At 45.9% G+C, this 15,217-nt stretch overlaps 1 protein-coding gene across 3 annotated transcripts in view; it reads left to right on the top strand.

Moving 5' to 3' along the window:
- Positions 1 to 14,791, top strand: part of LOC116780893 (urea transporter 2-like) — a 299,985-nt gene extending 285,194 nt beyond the window's left edge. For 2 of the 3 annotated variants that reach the window (XM_032676269.1, XM_032676268.1), the window contains 8 exons: positions 2,535 to 2,726; positions 4,768 to 4,957; positions 5,313 to 5,441; positions 7,856 to 8,048; positions 9,591 to 9,738; positions 11,268 to 11,402; positions 12,650 to 12,699; positions 14,099 to 14,791. In XM_032676269.1, coding sequence (XP_032532160.1) covers positions 2,561 to 2,726; positions 4,768 to 4,957; positions 5,313 to 5,441; positions 7,856 to 8,048; positions 9,591 to 9,738; positions 11,268 to 11,402; positions 12,650 to 12,699; positions 14,099 to 14,368 — 1,281 coding nt within the window. In that variant the 5' untranslated portion in view covers positions 2,535 to 2,560 and the 3' untranslated portion in view covers positions 14,369 to 14,791. The remainder of the gene's footprint in view (positions 1 to 2,534; positions 2,727 to 4,767; positions 4,958 to 5,312; positions 5,442 to 7,855; positions 8,049 to 9,590; positions 9,739 to 11,267; positions 11,403 to 12,649; positions 12,700 to 14,098) is intronic. The other variant, XM_032676270.1, reaches the window with a different exon arrangement.
- The last annotated feature ends 426 nt before the right edge of the window (positions 14,792 to 15,217 follow it).

Raw genomic sequence — 15,217 nt, 5'->3', positions numbered from 1 at the left:
ACTTCAGGCCTTGTGTCCCTCACAAAAATTACTGGTTACCTGCCTGGAGCACCCACGTTGAGCTGTCCATGGGAACAGCAGTGAGCTGAAGTGGGTTGACTTTCATCTGAAGGTGCCCAGAGCTACATTGACTATCAGGAAACCCAGGGCAATGATGCATCTTACAGGGGCCCAGCCTCTGTGGGATGTATCTACATAAAAATATCTGGGTTTCCAGCAGGACCTGGCCTCTTCCTATCTCGGAGGGATGCATATTCCCAATATCCGACCATTGCATGTTCCCTCAGCCTAGAAGACACAGTGGAGGAGAAGGGTAACTCCTGCTCAGTGTCCTCCTGTCTAGCCACAAGGAAACAACCAAAACTGACAGTCACCAAGGCTGCCTTAAACTGAAACAAGGGATTGGACTCAGTTTACGGGCAGAATCAGATCACAGATAGGAGAAAACCAAGAGGGGCAATAAAACCACTGCATCCCTCTTCTTCTGCTCCTTGCTTGTTCCTGCATTGAGTGCAGTTGTGCAGAACCTGGGAACCCTGCTATTTACAACCCCCTGAGACACTCACAAGCAAGGACTGGATCAATTCTCCTATGAAGACAGTCTGGGAGAGTTGGGGTTGTTCAGCCTGGAGCAGATTCTGGGCAGATCTTAGAGCCCCTTCCAGTGCCTAAAAGGGTTCCAAGAGAGCTGGAGAGGGACTTTGAGCAAGGGCCTGGAGTGACAGAACAGGGAGGAGTGATTTTAAACTAAAAGAGAAGAGATTTATGTTTGATATAAGGAAAAAATTCTTGGCTGTGAGGATGGTGAGGCCCTGGCACAGGTTGCCCAGAGAAGCTGTGGCTGCCCCATCCCTGGAAGTGTCCAAGGCCAGGTTGGACGGCGCTTGGAGCAACCTGGGCTGGTGGAAGGTGTCCCTGCCCATGGCAGAGGGGTTGAAATGTGATGTTCTTTCACATTCCTTCCAATCCAAACCATTCTCTGACTATCTGATTCAAGGTTTGGAGTCTCCTTGCACAACCACATTTCTTGCTTTAGACCACTCAAAACCTTCTGTGATTCTCCTCCGTCAGGATCACGCAAACTGAGTGATGCTTAGGCTTAGTTTACACAGCTCCACATAGCAACAACACCTCTTGCCGGCACATCCCTCCCCGGGCTGGTGCTGAGGTCATCCCGAAGGCTCTCGCTGCCGTGGGGACGAGCTGCCGGCAGGGAGAGCCAGAGCACTGGGGAACAGGCGCTGCGCGACGCGCTGCCAGGGGTGAAGGGAAAGCAGCTTTTGATGCTCAAGGACCTTCTTAGGAGGGCATTCCGAGTCACAGATCTTTTTATCATCCGCCTGTTGGTGTTCGTCTCTGCAGAACAGCCTTCCCTGCAGCCGAGCATCCCTTCCCAGCCCGTCCTGCTGCTGCCGCAGGCGTTAACACTGACAGCCAGCCTGTCTGAGCTACCCAAAAACAGCCTCCCACCAGAAGATGGTGCCCATATTCCACGGAACTGGGGGCAAGCCCTTCACGATGCAGTCTGCTTTGGGGCTAGAAGAAACTCAGTCGCGCATTTCCAAAACCATTGGAGCAAAACCCATATCTGATGCCAGACTCCCTCAGGCAGTAGGGAGGTAGTTTTGCAGGTGTGACCTGCAGTGTAGCAGTATTTTATGAACAAGCAAAATAGACAACATGGAATAGAATCATAGAATTGTTAAGGTTCTGCAGTGTAGTGTATTTTCTCTTTAGAGTTTATATTGTAATGGACTTTTAATGAACGAAGCCTGCAACTGTAATTGTGAGATTAATAAACCCCTACCCCGATGAATATTCACCCGCTAACTAAAATACACACAGTTCTGAGCCAGGGTGCTTATCTTTGTCTAAAGCCACATGTGGATACTGATTTCTGTGCAATACTTTGGTGCTACCCCGGGTTGCTCTCAATAGTCCATCAAAGGTAGATGTGGAATGAGGGGTGATATATGAAGGCACCAGCTCAAAACATCAAAAGGGATACACACTTCAACTTCTCCTCTAGTATTTTCTTGTCCCCTGCTCTCTGCTTCTGTACTGGCAATTTGCATTGCTTCCCTCCAGCTCTCTGCTGGCCAAACATCAGCAGTCTCCCTCCTCAGTAGCTGTCAGAGCAGCTATACTCAGCCAAGCATGGTGAGCATACAGGTACCACTCAGTTGCTTGGCAAATGTCACGTCTCCTGTCAAACCAGCAGCTTGTCATAGGCTGCAAAAGGAGCTGGAGTGATGGTGGGATGCTGCAGGGCACCGGGGCCACATCCCTCTTTTCCCCTGCAGCTCTGTGTCGCAGCTCCATGACAGCAGCAGGTCACTGCCTGCCCCACATCCCCAAGAGCAGACACCACTGTCCTGGGCAGCAGCAGCACACACCACTCTCAGCAGTGGATCAGGCAGATCCCTTCTCCATAGGCATCCCATCTTTGGAAAAAAGATATCAGCATGGGGTTCTGAAGGTTGTCAGGGCGCAACCCAAATGTTTTTCTAACGCATCATCTCTGTGGTTTGCAGTTGTCCTTCACCTTCACCCAAAAAAGATGGAGCTCGGCGAGATCGTTGTGACTGAATGTTCCAGTGAGAGGCAGATGTACAAGAGGCGGGTGCCAAGAGCCCAGGACCTGCTGTGGAGAAGCAGAAATTGGATCCACCAAGTTTTTGGGTATCTCACAGGAGAAATGAAAGAATATGGAGAGTGGATGAAAAGTAAGCACAGGGATGTGTCTGGGGCTCTCTGGTTGGGGAAATCTCTGTTGCCAACAGTACTTTCAGTCCTGGGGCACGACATGAGTCTGTTACACTCCCCGAGGCAGAGCAAAAGCAGCATGGTCCAAGCCCATTGCAAACTTCTGGCTTTGTCATTATCTCATCCTCAGGAAGGAAATCCCACTGCATCCTCTTTCCACCACCATGGCTGTACGCAAAATTCAGCACAGGCCAAAGACATCTTTTGCACTTAATGAGTTATGTGTCATTAGCATCACGTTCCTTATAGCAGTGCCCAGAATCACACGTCAGGGTCAGGGATCAAGTCTCGTTTGTAACGGCTCTGTGGATCAGCCACTGTTCCTTATCCACATGGGAATCGTGTGGGCAAAGGCTCTTGTGTTACCAGCTGTGGGGCAGCAATAGGCACTGTGGGTGTTAGGATGCTATAAAATGCAAACTGAGACTGGTCTCAAAGGTTCAATGTCGAGGCAGGAACAATGCATGAGCAGATGGTCCCTGTTACCCAGAATTACCAGGAATGTGGGTTTTTGAGAGGCTGTGTAAGACTGTGGGTCCCCTATCGGGGTTAGGTTTGTTAGCATAGCAACTGCAGCAGTGGGAGAGAAACAAGTGCACAGACAAGCTGTGCGGCAGCTATCACTGGTGGAGAAGTTGGGATTAAATGCTCCAGACAGGCTCATCAGGCTGCAGTGTGTGTGATTCCCAGACACAGGGAAACATCTCCTCCTGTTTCTCTTTGCTGCAGCAGTCCATACGTTTTAGACAGCTTTTCTTACTCAATATTTTGAAAACATTTGGCCACTGTCCTCTGGTTATATTTGAATTTTTATGGTTAATACCCGTGTCTGAATCTGAGCACATTGCTGGTAAGTGTTTCACAGCTCAATACCAAAGAGGAATTAAAATTAATTCAGACAAGCCTGGTCATTTTTCTCTTAGAAACTCATTCCTCCCCTTAACCCTGTCTGGAAAGAGTTTTTTAGGAATAAGTCATTGCCCATAATCAAAAAGTAGCCTGACACTTAATCCTGCATCTAATTAACAATCTAAGCTAATAGAATTAATTTCAAATCTTTAGGAAGATGAGAGCTGCATACACACATTGCATGAACATTTTGTACATGCAAGCTCCTCTTTCTCACCTATTCTCCTTGCACCTATTCTCCTGCTGTGTGTTTAATAACACACAGCAGTTCAGAAGTGGTTACAGTTTTCCCAGAAGAGGGGAAAAAAAAATTCTAGCCAAGTACCAGCAGCAACATTTATTGCACGCTACAAGTCCCTCCTCTGCCCCAGGAGATCATTAGAAGCACTGTACCTAGATGCCCTCAGACAGGCTGCCCTCATCCCACCTTCCCCTTGCACTCACCTGGGGCACCTGAGCTTGGTGCCCTTGTTTGCTCTGTCCAGGTTCAGTAGCCTTCCCTAAAGAACAATAACTCTTAGTTCTTTGAAAGTGCCTCTTTGCCCTGAATACAGTCCAAGTCATAACTATTTTCTTAATTTAGGTTCTTTAGCTCTCAAAATACTTTTTAGACACCTTTGACCCCCTCTTCTATATACAGTGTATCACCATGCTCTCAGTTGCTGATTTCTTTCCTAAAACAGTAAAATTGTTTCCTTTTCATATTTCCCTGTCTACATATAAACCAGCTTCAGAGTCCCTCTCTGCGTCTGAATTATACACCAAAAAAGGTCTGTTTCCTCATTAAACTTATAGCAGAATATAACGTGATCTACCATGCAAGTAATTGTTTGACTATCTTTTGATCACCATAAACAAATCACTTTTTTATCAATCCCTCCATGAATCTTATAGCAGTGCCCAGTCCATTCCTATTAGTTTTCAAGTGCCAGATGCAAAATACATTGAGGCAACAATGAATCAGAGAGTGGCTTTGCAGTTTCCCCTGTTAATACCTCACCTCTGTTCCGTGGCCAGAAGGCAGCTGCAGGGATGAATGTGCTTTGCTAAAATGATGCCTTACCGACAGCATTCTCCTTTGATCTCCTACAGACAAGCCCTTAATGGTTCAGCTGGTGGACTGGATCTTGCGAGGGACCTCTCAGGTGATGTTTGTCAACAACCCCCTCAGCGGGCTGATCATTTTGGTGGGGCTTTTCCTCCAGAGTCCCTGGTGGATGCTCACGGGCTGCACTGGAACTGCTGTGTCCACGTTGACTGCACTGGCTCTCAGTCAGGACAGGTAGGTGGTACCTCACATCTTCGTACACTTAGTAAAAATTGGTTTGTTGTAACATCTGGAGCCCACTGATGGCTCGTAGCCACTCGTTCGGGACAGCAGACCAGCTTTCCTTACAGGTGGTTTGGAAGCAGTTGGGTGAGGACAGAGCTGTGCTCCGGGAAGAACTAGCCTATCCCCACAACTGTCTGTCCTCATGAAAGCAGATGGTTAACTCTCTCTGACAGCAACTGTCACAACCACGCACCTCAACAATCTCACTGCTTTTTTTTATCCCTCCCTTCACTGGGAGCAGGGCACTTATAAACTGCATGATCAGCACACCTTGCTACCTTGCAGACGTTTATCTCCATCACAGGTCAGCCGTCACAGCTGGGCTGCACGGCTACAACGGGATGCTGGTGGGATTGCTCATGGCCGTCTACTCCAGCAAAGGGGATTACTACTGGTGGCTTCTCCCTCCTGTGGCGGTTATATCAATGGCCTGGTAAGTACCCCTGCTCCTCAGGACAATTCTCAAGGAGAGAGTCCAGCTATAAACAGCTTAAACACACCAAAGTCCCCTCTGCCCTACACCACTGCAGTGGGTGGCAGTGGAATGATGCGCTCATCCACACGCGGAGCTCCCGAGGGATGTGGCAGGAGCTGAGGGCACAGACAACACTGATTACAGCACATTGATAAAGTAGCCCCACCCCAATTCTCCAAAAATATCCCTCAGGAACTGGACACATTCGGGGTGGAGGTCATGGTGCCCAACACCACAATGGTTCTTCCACGCCCAGGTGCTGAACCGACCCTGTGCTCTCCCTCGGGCTGAATTCAATATTCCCCTTCTCAGACATGCAACCAGTCACGAGCAAAATTAATTCCTCCAAGCAACTCCAAACGCCAGACTATGTCCTTCCAGGATTAAATTTGCCATTTTTAAACATGGACCCTAACAGCACTGCAGAATCTATTTAACAGCCTTAGCTGAAATTAATTTGTCACATTTTAATCACTGTAAGCAATAAGATGCAAGTCATTATTGGATTTCACTGCTTTTAAGATCAGATTATTTTTTTTAATATATTTCATTTCTTTAGTCTCTCTCAGCAAAGGTCATTTTATAACAATCTCTCAAAACCCAGTGCTTGCTGCGAGAATGTTTAGCTTGTCTTATCTGCCAGAATTCCTTGAGGCTTTTTGTTCAAACTTTTCTTCATTCTTTTAGTTCACAAGACTCGAGGGTAGAGCTGAAAGATTTTAAAATTAGACAGTTCAGTGATGTTTTAACTGATATTTTGAATTTCAGCTTTAGAAGTCAGCATTTTTTTAATTGTTTCCTTTTTTCCTGACAAGATGTATAAGTGGCAGAAGCTTTGTATTTCAGCACAGAAATTAGGACACCATTTTCACTGAAGTACTGATTTATTTTTTTTTTTCCTACAGCTAGAAGCAATAAATCTGTAAAGTCCTTTGGGAACCAAATTTGTCAAAAAAAAAAATAGTCTTCATCTGAGATTATACAAGGAGAACAAAGCATTTTTCCCACTGATAGCATCTACACAGCAGGACACAAGATGTTGCTTTTGAAATGCCAAATAGTTTGGGTGCGGTGGGGTTTTTTTATTATAACCAGCTTAATGATCTTCTAGGACTCAAATGCAGCTTCTTGAAAAAATTAAGTCTTTAAATTGATTTTTTGCAAACTATGCAATGTCCACTTCTGCTTGGAGTGGACCATAAAAGCTATTCAGCTCACTTGTATCGGAGGAGCTCAGCTGAAAGCAGCAGAACAGAGGCCATTTCCATCAAGGACAGGACCTGGCCATTTGCTCTCTTCCACAAGATTTCTGGGCCCCATAAAAATTATATATTACCCTGCCAATATGATCCCATAAAGTCCTTCATGTAGGACACACACTTCAAGCGGAAATCCAGCAGTCCCAAAAATGATCCTGAGATCTGGCAAAGTTTGTATTCCAGGTTCTACAGACAAGAACTTTGGAAAAGGTCATGGCACTTCAAGGTTTGAATGTTTTTTAGCGTTCTGTCAATAATAGGTTGAGGGTCACCCCAAACACTTTAATGTTGATTACATTCAATCAAGCTCTTTTTAAAGACAAATCTCAGTTTTCAGAAAATGCCATGTGATTTTGGATAGCACCTGGGCAGCACACAGTAACATCACTGTCTTTGACATACACTCAAACATCAGTCAAGGTCTGGGTGATGTCTGGCACCAACATCTTTCACAGCTCTGTTACACTGATGGCTTCATCTTACACTCTGTGTAAGACTGAGGAGTCCTAAGGACTCCTCATTCCCCAAAAACAGTGTCTAACATGATAAATATTTCCCTCCTTGGTCACCTCTTCTGCTTTATTTCTCTTCTAGAGCCATCTTCTGATATCCTTCACACTGTTTAAAGAAAACCAAAACAAACAAACAAAAAAAAGGCAAATTAGGTCATTTCCAGCTCCCTCTTGCCTCCTCAAGACAATAGCTTTTTTTGACCATCTAAAGTTCTCCACAGTTTTTCACGTGGCATTCCCAAAATTGGCTCTTCTGTTTCCTGCTGAAATTTTCTCCTGAATAAGAAGTCAGATTACCTGTCTCCACCCACACTTAAATGCTGTATTAGACGTATTTCTTTGCTGATTCCCTGAGCTCAGCATAGCTACCAGAGTAGCTGTCCTGAGAGAAGTGTGGAGTTTGCACCATCCATTAACGGATTAGATAGTTTTTTCAGAAAGATGAACAGCATTCTGCAACTCTTTGTCTGATGCAGACTAACATATTAAGGTAGCCACTACCTGATGTTTCTAAATGTTCCACCACTATAATTGTTCCACTTGTTCCACCACTATAATTGTTATGCAAAATTTATGTTCATGTCTCTTCTCCTCTTCTCAGCCCCGTCCTGTCCAGTGCTTTGGGATCCATCTTCAGTAAATGGGACCTTCCTGTTTTCACTCTGCCCTTCAACATTGCAGTGACTCTCTACTTGGCAGCCACGGGACACTACAACCCCTTCTTCCCCACCACCCTCATCAAGCCTGTAGCTGCAGTGCCCAACATCACCTGGTCTGCAATCAGTGTGCCACTGGTAAGCTTCCCACCAACAGATCCATGATATTTCACAGAAAGGTGAGCATGAAGGCATGACATTTTCACGTGGGTCAGAATGACTACAGTATGTACAGCCAGGATAATTCACAGAAACATCATTCAGTGCAAAGAGAGCAGTGCCATAAGATCCCCAGGGACAGTCCTGGCTGATCCAGTAGAAAGGCCAATGGAGCCTGAGGGAACAGAGATCCTGAGCCTTTCACTCCACCTAAACTTGGACTGCCCCAAAACAAGTCTTTCACATGCTGTCAATGCAGAAGCACATGTGGACAGGCCCTCCTGCTGTCCAGTTCGGGTTAAAAACACATCAGCAAGACCGTAAGTGGCAACACGAAAATTCAGAGGAAACATCAGGATTCCAAAGTGACAGAAACTCATTTACACCCAGGCTTAGATCTGGAGGGTCACCTTCCCACAACAGCACCAGGGTAACTGACCCAGAGGATAGTGATCAACAGCTCAGAGTCCCTGTGGACATTAGAGACAAGTGGTGACCAGTGCTTTCAATATCTTCATTAGTGACACAGACAGAGGGATCGAGTGCACCCTCAGCACACTTGCTGACAACACCAAGCTGAGGGTGCAGGTGACACATCTGAAGGACAGGACCATCCAGAGGGACCTGGAGAAGTTTGAGAAGTGGCCCATGAGGTTTAACAAGACCAAGTGCTGGTGTTGCACCAGGTCAGGGCAACCCCCGGGATCAGTCCACGCCATGGATGAAACAGATGGAGCAGCCCTGGGGAGAAGGACTTAGGGATTCTGGTGGGGGAGAGGCTGGACATGACCTAGTCCAGAAACCCCCCATGCCCTGAGCTGATCCCACAGCGTGGGCAGCAGGGGAGGGGGGGGATTCTACCCCTCTACCCTCTCAGGTGAGAACCTCCTTGCAGAGCTGCCTCCAGCTCTGGGGGCCCAGCACAGGATGGACATGGACATTGGAGCAAGTTCAGAGGAGGCATCAAGTTAATTAGAATGATGGAGCACCTCTTGTACAAGAAAAGGCTGAGAGAACTGGGATTGTTCAGCCTGGAGAAGAGAAGGCTTTGGTCCAACCTAACTGCGGCCTTCCAGTACCTAAAGGGAGCCTACGAGGAAGATGGAGAGGGACTTTGAACAGGAACAGGTGGCAACCGGAAAAGGGGCAATGGCTTCACGCTGAAAGAGAGTAGGTTTAGATCAGGTATTAGAAAAAAATTCTTGACTGTGAGACTGGTGAGGCACTGGAATAGATTGCCAGCTGTCCCACCCTGGAAGTGTTCAATGTCAGGTTGAACACGGCTTGGAGCAACCTGGGATAGAGGAAGGTGTCCCTGCCCATGGCAAGGGATTGGAATGAGATGATCTTTAAGGTCCCTTCCAACCCAAACTATTCTATGACTCCATGATTTACTCACAGTCCAACTCAGAGCCAGGGTTCCTTCCTTTCCATTTCAGCCAATAGCTTGGAAAAAATAACCTCTGTGTCATTCAGGGTACAGAGAGACAATAACATGCCCTTTTCTACCATCTGCTGCAGCTCCTACAATCCATCCCAGTTGGAGTTGGTCAAGTCTATGGTTGTGGAAACCCCTGGACTGGAGGCATTTTCCTTGTGGCTTTGCTTGTCTCCTCCCCACTGATTTGTTTACATGCTGCAATTGGATCGACAGTGGGGATGATTGCAGGTAAGAATTATTCACCAGAGTCATTTTTACAACCAAGATATCTTGACCCAAGCCATTACATGACTCTGTCCAGGCTTTACAGTTGTATGTGCTCCTAGGTAATTGGGGCAACACTCTCCTTTTTCAACTGCCTCTAAATTTGGAAGCTCTTACTGAAGGTCACACAACACAGTGAAGTCAAGAACAGAACAAGGTTTTCTTTGAGCTTTGAATTTCTTAATAGATTTGTAACTCAGGCAGGTGGTTTGTTCCACCTTGCTTAACCCTCCAGCCACTGGGTGTGATGAATCCCATGGAGATGATCTTAAAGAAACCTAGAAAAAGAGTTTCAGAGCTGATCTCTTGCCTCCACAATTGTTTTAAATTACCACCATAAGCAGATGTCTCCCGCAGAGCTGATCAGCCAAGGCAAAGAAAAAGACCTTTCTAGATGCAATTTGCTCTATCCTGCTGCAGATTTGTAAAAACAGCTAAATGAATGCTACTAAAAACGGCCTGTGTCTCCACTAACCAGAGAAACAATATTAAGTTAGGAAGCATGAACATGACCTTTGAAGTTACACAACATTAATACCACTCAAATGATCAATGGTAATAACAACAGAGGATGGAATAAGTGTAGTCTGAGACAACAACTTCGGAAAAGGCACAGTCGTCCAACAAGTTCTGTGCTTTGAAGCACTTTGTACAAGACTGGAGCTGCCTTATATCAGTGTTTTTAAACAAAACTGTCCAAACTTTGTATGCCTAGGAGCATATGGCAGGTCTTGTACAGGTCTGACGTTTAACCTGGAAGAGAAAGGTCAGGGGAAAGTATCTGGGGATAAACATGGTGATGGAACAGAGGACAGATCAGGACAAAGCAGCAGGAAATGCATTAATCTTACGAGTGGCATGAAGGTGGCTTGTGCACTACATATTGTACTCTCCTTTTGGCTGGGACTGCTGAAGCCTGTGAGGAATCCTGCAAAAGTTTCTGTGAGGTCAGATTTGGAGCAGACCATCAGCTCCCATCCCCGTGGAGAATTTCCACAGCACTGGTGAAGTGACCGCCTCTAGCAACTAGATCACATCTAGCAAAGGTCACGAGGAAGAGATGGAAACCCTGCTTACTCCCACAAAAGACATGCAGTTGTGCCTCTGATATCAGGATCAGGGTATGTATGAGGTTTAAACAGTATGTGTGAGCACAGCTTTCTGAAAGGAGGACACCCAGGGGAGAAGGTTGTCGTGGCTGGGCCCTCCACCCGGTCACCTGGGGGAACAGCTACAACACACTCAGTGCATGCACAGAAAGTTTTGCCTAAATTAAACCTTTGAGACTGGGCCAAATTCCAACCCTAGGTACACTATCAGAGCTCCAAAATAACTACCTTCCTTTTTCTGCAAGTGCACACTGTGCAAATGTGAGCACAGATAAATCCATCTAGACATCAAGAGGGAAGAGACGACGGATCCCCAGCAAGGGAGGGGTCCTCCTGCAGACACCTCTCATACCTGACCTCCCAGCCTTGCCTTTTGTCTTGCAGCACTGAGCATTGCATCCCCATTTGACGGCATCTACCTGGGCTTACACAATTACAACTGTGCCCTGGCCTGCATCGCGGTCGGGGGCATGTTCTACGCCCTGACCTGGCAGACGCATCTGCTGTCACTTGCCTGTGGTGAGTACCTCTTACATAAAGGGAAACCAAAAATTTGTGCAGCCAAGGCAGCCTATGAGTAGTGCACATTTAGGGTCAGCTACCAAACGTAGGCACTGTGCAAGAGTTGTTTCTCTGGTGGCAGCAGCGTTGAGCCTGAATGTGCAAGTGAGAGTACAGAGAGAACAGCATTAGACCCTGAAAACGTAGAAACATCTGGGAAGGGTGGAAATACCATTCGTGAAAGGGACACAAGCTATTTCACAACAGATTCACAAAAGCAGCCTTTTCATAACTATAGGTATCATTATAGGAAGCGTGCCATAAGAAGAGAGCTGTTGCACAAGGTCAGTTTAAAATCCATCCACACAAGCACCCCGTCTCCAACAGCAGCCAAAACCAGGCACTATGGGAAGAACTTAATAAAACAAATTTCCCACTTAAGGGATTCCTTAGATTCACCCATCTTCCAGTTATCTTCATTTCAGCAGTTTTCTGGCCTGAGCACAGTTTCTAGATTGGTCAGTAGCTTTTCCTTCCTTGACTTAGTCCTTGGTTGCCTGACCTTTGCTCCTGTTTTCCCACCTCTGGCATCCGAGGACAAGGAGACCCACTGCTGATTGCCTGTGGTGTGAAGGCACAGGACAGAGAATTTCAGCAGTCCCACACTTTTGAAGAATTTCTGCAATTCCCTCTGCATATGGGTCAAGTCATGTCAAGTAAAAAGTAATTAAAGATAAAAGAAATGCCACCATCACTTGCAAAGTGATGACAAAACAGAGTTCTTCATTCACCATCCATCTCTACAGAGCACAGAGGATGAAATGTAGTCACAGAATTGTTTGGGTTGAAACCTATCTTTAAGACTATTGAGTACAACCATTCCCCCCAGCACTGCCAAGGCCACCACTCACCCATGTCCCCAAGTGCCATATCCACAGGGCTTTTAAATCTCTCCAGGGATGGGGACTCCACCACTGCCCTGGGCAGCTGTGCCAGGGCTGGATGACCCTAATATCTAATCTAAACCTCCCCCTGGTGCATCTTGAGGCCATTTCCTCTTGTCCTATCACTTGTTACCTGGGAGAAGAGATCACAACTTTGGGACATTTCACCTAGTTGTTGAATTGTAGAATCAATCCTCACACCAGGTAGCTGGCAGGATATTTTACCATGCATTTGGACAGTGTCACTGTGTGTGATAATTTCTTTGGAGAATTGAACAATAATTTCTTCATCCTGCACTCTCTTTGGTCTTCTTTTCTCAGCATTATTTTGTGCCTACTCCGGAGCAGCCCTTGCTAATGCCCTCTCTGTGGTAAGTTTGGGCCCTTGTTTTATAATTGGGGGGAGGGGGGGTTATTTGTTTGTTTGAGCCATGTTTTGTTTTCTTCTGATATAATGTTGAGGAAATCCCTCAGAATTCTCTATGTCACCTTTGACAGCACTGAAATGAGAATGCTGCAGCCAGTGACAGGTCTTGTACAAACTCTGTGTCAGCTGAATTGTGCCCTTGGAGACTCTATAGCTGATAATAAGATTTCAAAGACCTTTGTATCATGTTCTCCACAGCAGGGTTGTGCATGTGTATATGAGTTCCAGCAACGGCATATGGTTTGAGATTAAATGTTTAGTTGAGCAATATCTTTTAGCAATTCCCAGTGGTCTAAATTTTCACTTTCTTCTTCCAAGGTCTTTCTCCAGCTACCCCTACAGACATTATTAAAGTTTGAACTGAATGTAAGAACTAAAATGAGGGAGAGACTGTTCTCTTAAGTACAAAGTTATTATATTTGGACAAATCAAGAAAGAGGTGAGGCCAGAAATGCCAGGCTTTGTTTCTTCTTTAAGATCTGAGAGATTAAAGCAAAACCATATTTTAATAAAATTGATATACTAACTTGAAAGAAAATAAAGAATAAAACTAACAGCTTTGTGCAATAAATGTACTCATCTGGCACCCACTCAGTACCATGTAGGTCCCTGCAGATGGGCTGCTTTAAGCACACCTTCTTTTGGGATGCATCAGGAAAAAGGACATCCACTTTTTCTCCCTGTGATCTTGCTTTTGGCAGGCATCAGGTCAGGTCAAGAGGTGGGGAAACAGAGAAGGATTGGTGGTTGGATGTAATGCCAGCAACACATAGTTGTTGAGGAGGGTGAGTGAATAACGCTCTCAATACATGACATTATACAGAGCAGAGAGCGTAGAATCTGGCTCTTTTATTAGAAAATTTAAATGTCCACTAGTGAGATGGGTGTCTTGAGTTTTATTGCAGTCATCAGAGCTCTGGAGCCTGATTCAGTTGCTTCATTGTTGGTGCCAGGTGCCATCTAGCACCAAGAGCTGCACCTCCAAAAGGACTGAGGTCTTCAGCGTCGGCTGCTTTGTGTAGCCCCACACACTCCAGACAAATTAGATACCTCCGTGTGAGCAGCTGAGTTGACATTTTGTAGCAGAGGAGCTTCCCAAACTTTCACTGACCAGAAGGAACCTTGCTCACATGTAGCCTCTACCACCTACATCTCTGGATTCAGACAGGAGAATTCTGTATTGGGGATGGGTCAGGAGTACATATCCTATTACACCCTGTCCTCAGAGAAAGCTCTCCCAAACCCCTTAAACTCAAGAATTTAGCCACAGGCAGACATAAACAGAGGGAAAAAGCAAAAAGCAGTACCAAAATCACCCCGGTGTCTGTTTTCTCTTCCCCCAGCTTGGGCTGCCAGTCTGCACCTGGCCTTTCTGCTTGTCCGCGCTCCTCTTCCTGCTGATCAACTCGGAAAACCCAGCCATCTACAAAATCCCCCTCTCCAAAGTCACCTACCCGGAAGCCAACCGGGTCTACTACCTGAGAATGAGGAGAAGGGCCTCGGAGAGCAGGAGAGAGGAGCAGAAACGTAAGGAGCAGAAGCCCCCCGAGGACTCAAAAACAAGCACGGGAGGCACCCCCCTGTGCACCCCCAAGAGCCGCCACGCCCACTGATTCCAAGTATCCACAACTGCACAGTTTTGGGGCAGCTTTCCAGACGTCATCCAAGCACACAACACAGCCACAAACACCACCTTTGCCAGCGGTCTGCAGGCTGGGGATTCAGCGTTCCACACTCCAGAGGGAACATGGTTTTGCCCTTGAGCTAAGCTTTACAAAAAGCACTCAGGTAACATAATAACAGCTGCCTTATCAATCCACATGCTGTTAACTTGAAAGTCACCTCTTATCAATAATAATTATAAGAATAGGCAGAAGAACATTAAAGATGACAGGAGGCTGTATTTAATTTCAGAGGTGTAATTTAACAAAATAAGTATGCTGAGAAGGCATTGGTGTCTAATAATAATAAATAATGTAAGAACTACGTCAAGAGCTGCACTTCAAATTAAGAACATGTGTATTTGAAAGTGGAATAAACAGACTGATCTCTTCCTCTCTTGTGTCCCATCAATGTCTAACCCTTTTAGTACCTCTTAAGAGCTGCAACACACACAAGTGAATATTCTTACGGCTTGCATAGCATTTTTGGTGCCATCTCCTGGCTCCTTGTTAAGTGAAGGTATGAATATATATGCTTTAATCAGACTGGAAAAGAGACTAGCTAGAAATGATCAAACATTCTTCTTTTCCTTGAATAATTTTCTGTCTTACAAATAGATCTCTTTTCTGCTGACTGCAGCATAGCAAGACGGAATCCCTACGTGCATCCAGGGGGAAATAGGAAAACTCCATGTAAAAAGTGAGATAAACATTTACTGCTGGTGGCAGTTACTGCAGTTCATTCTCTCCCTTTCCTGTGGGAGCAGATCCTTTCCCTTAAGCCATGAGAAATTAATAAGT

Source organism: Chiroxiphia lanceolata, chromosome Z (assembly GCF_009829145.1).
Source record: "Chiroxiphia lanceolata isolate bChiLan1 chromosome Z, bChiLan1.pri, whole genome shotgun sequence".
Lineage (NCBI taxonomy): Eukaryota > Metazoa > Chordata > Aves > Passeriformes > Pipridae > Chiroxiphia > Chiroxiphia lanceolata.
The sequence above is the reverse complement of the archived record's forward strand: the minus strand, read 5'-3'. Positions and strand labels throughout refer to the sequence as shown.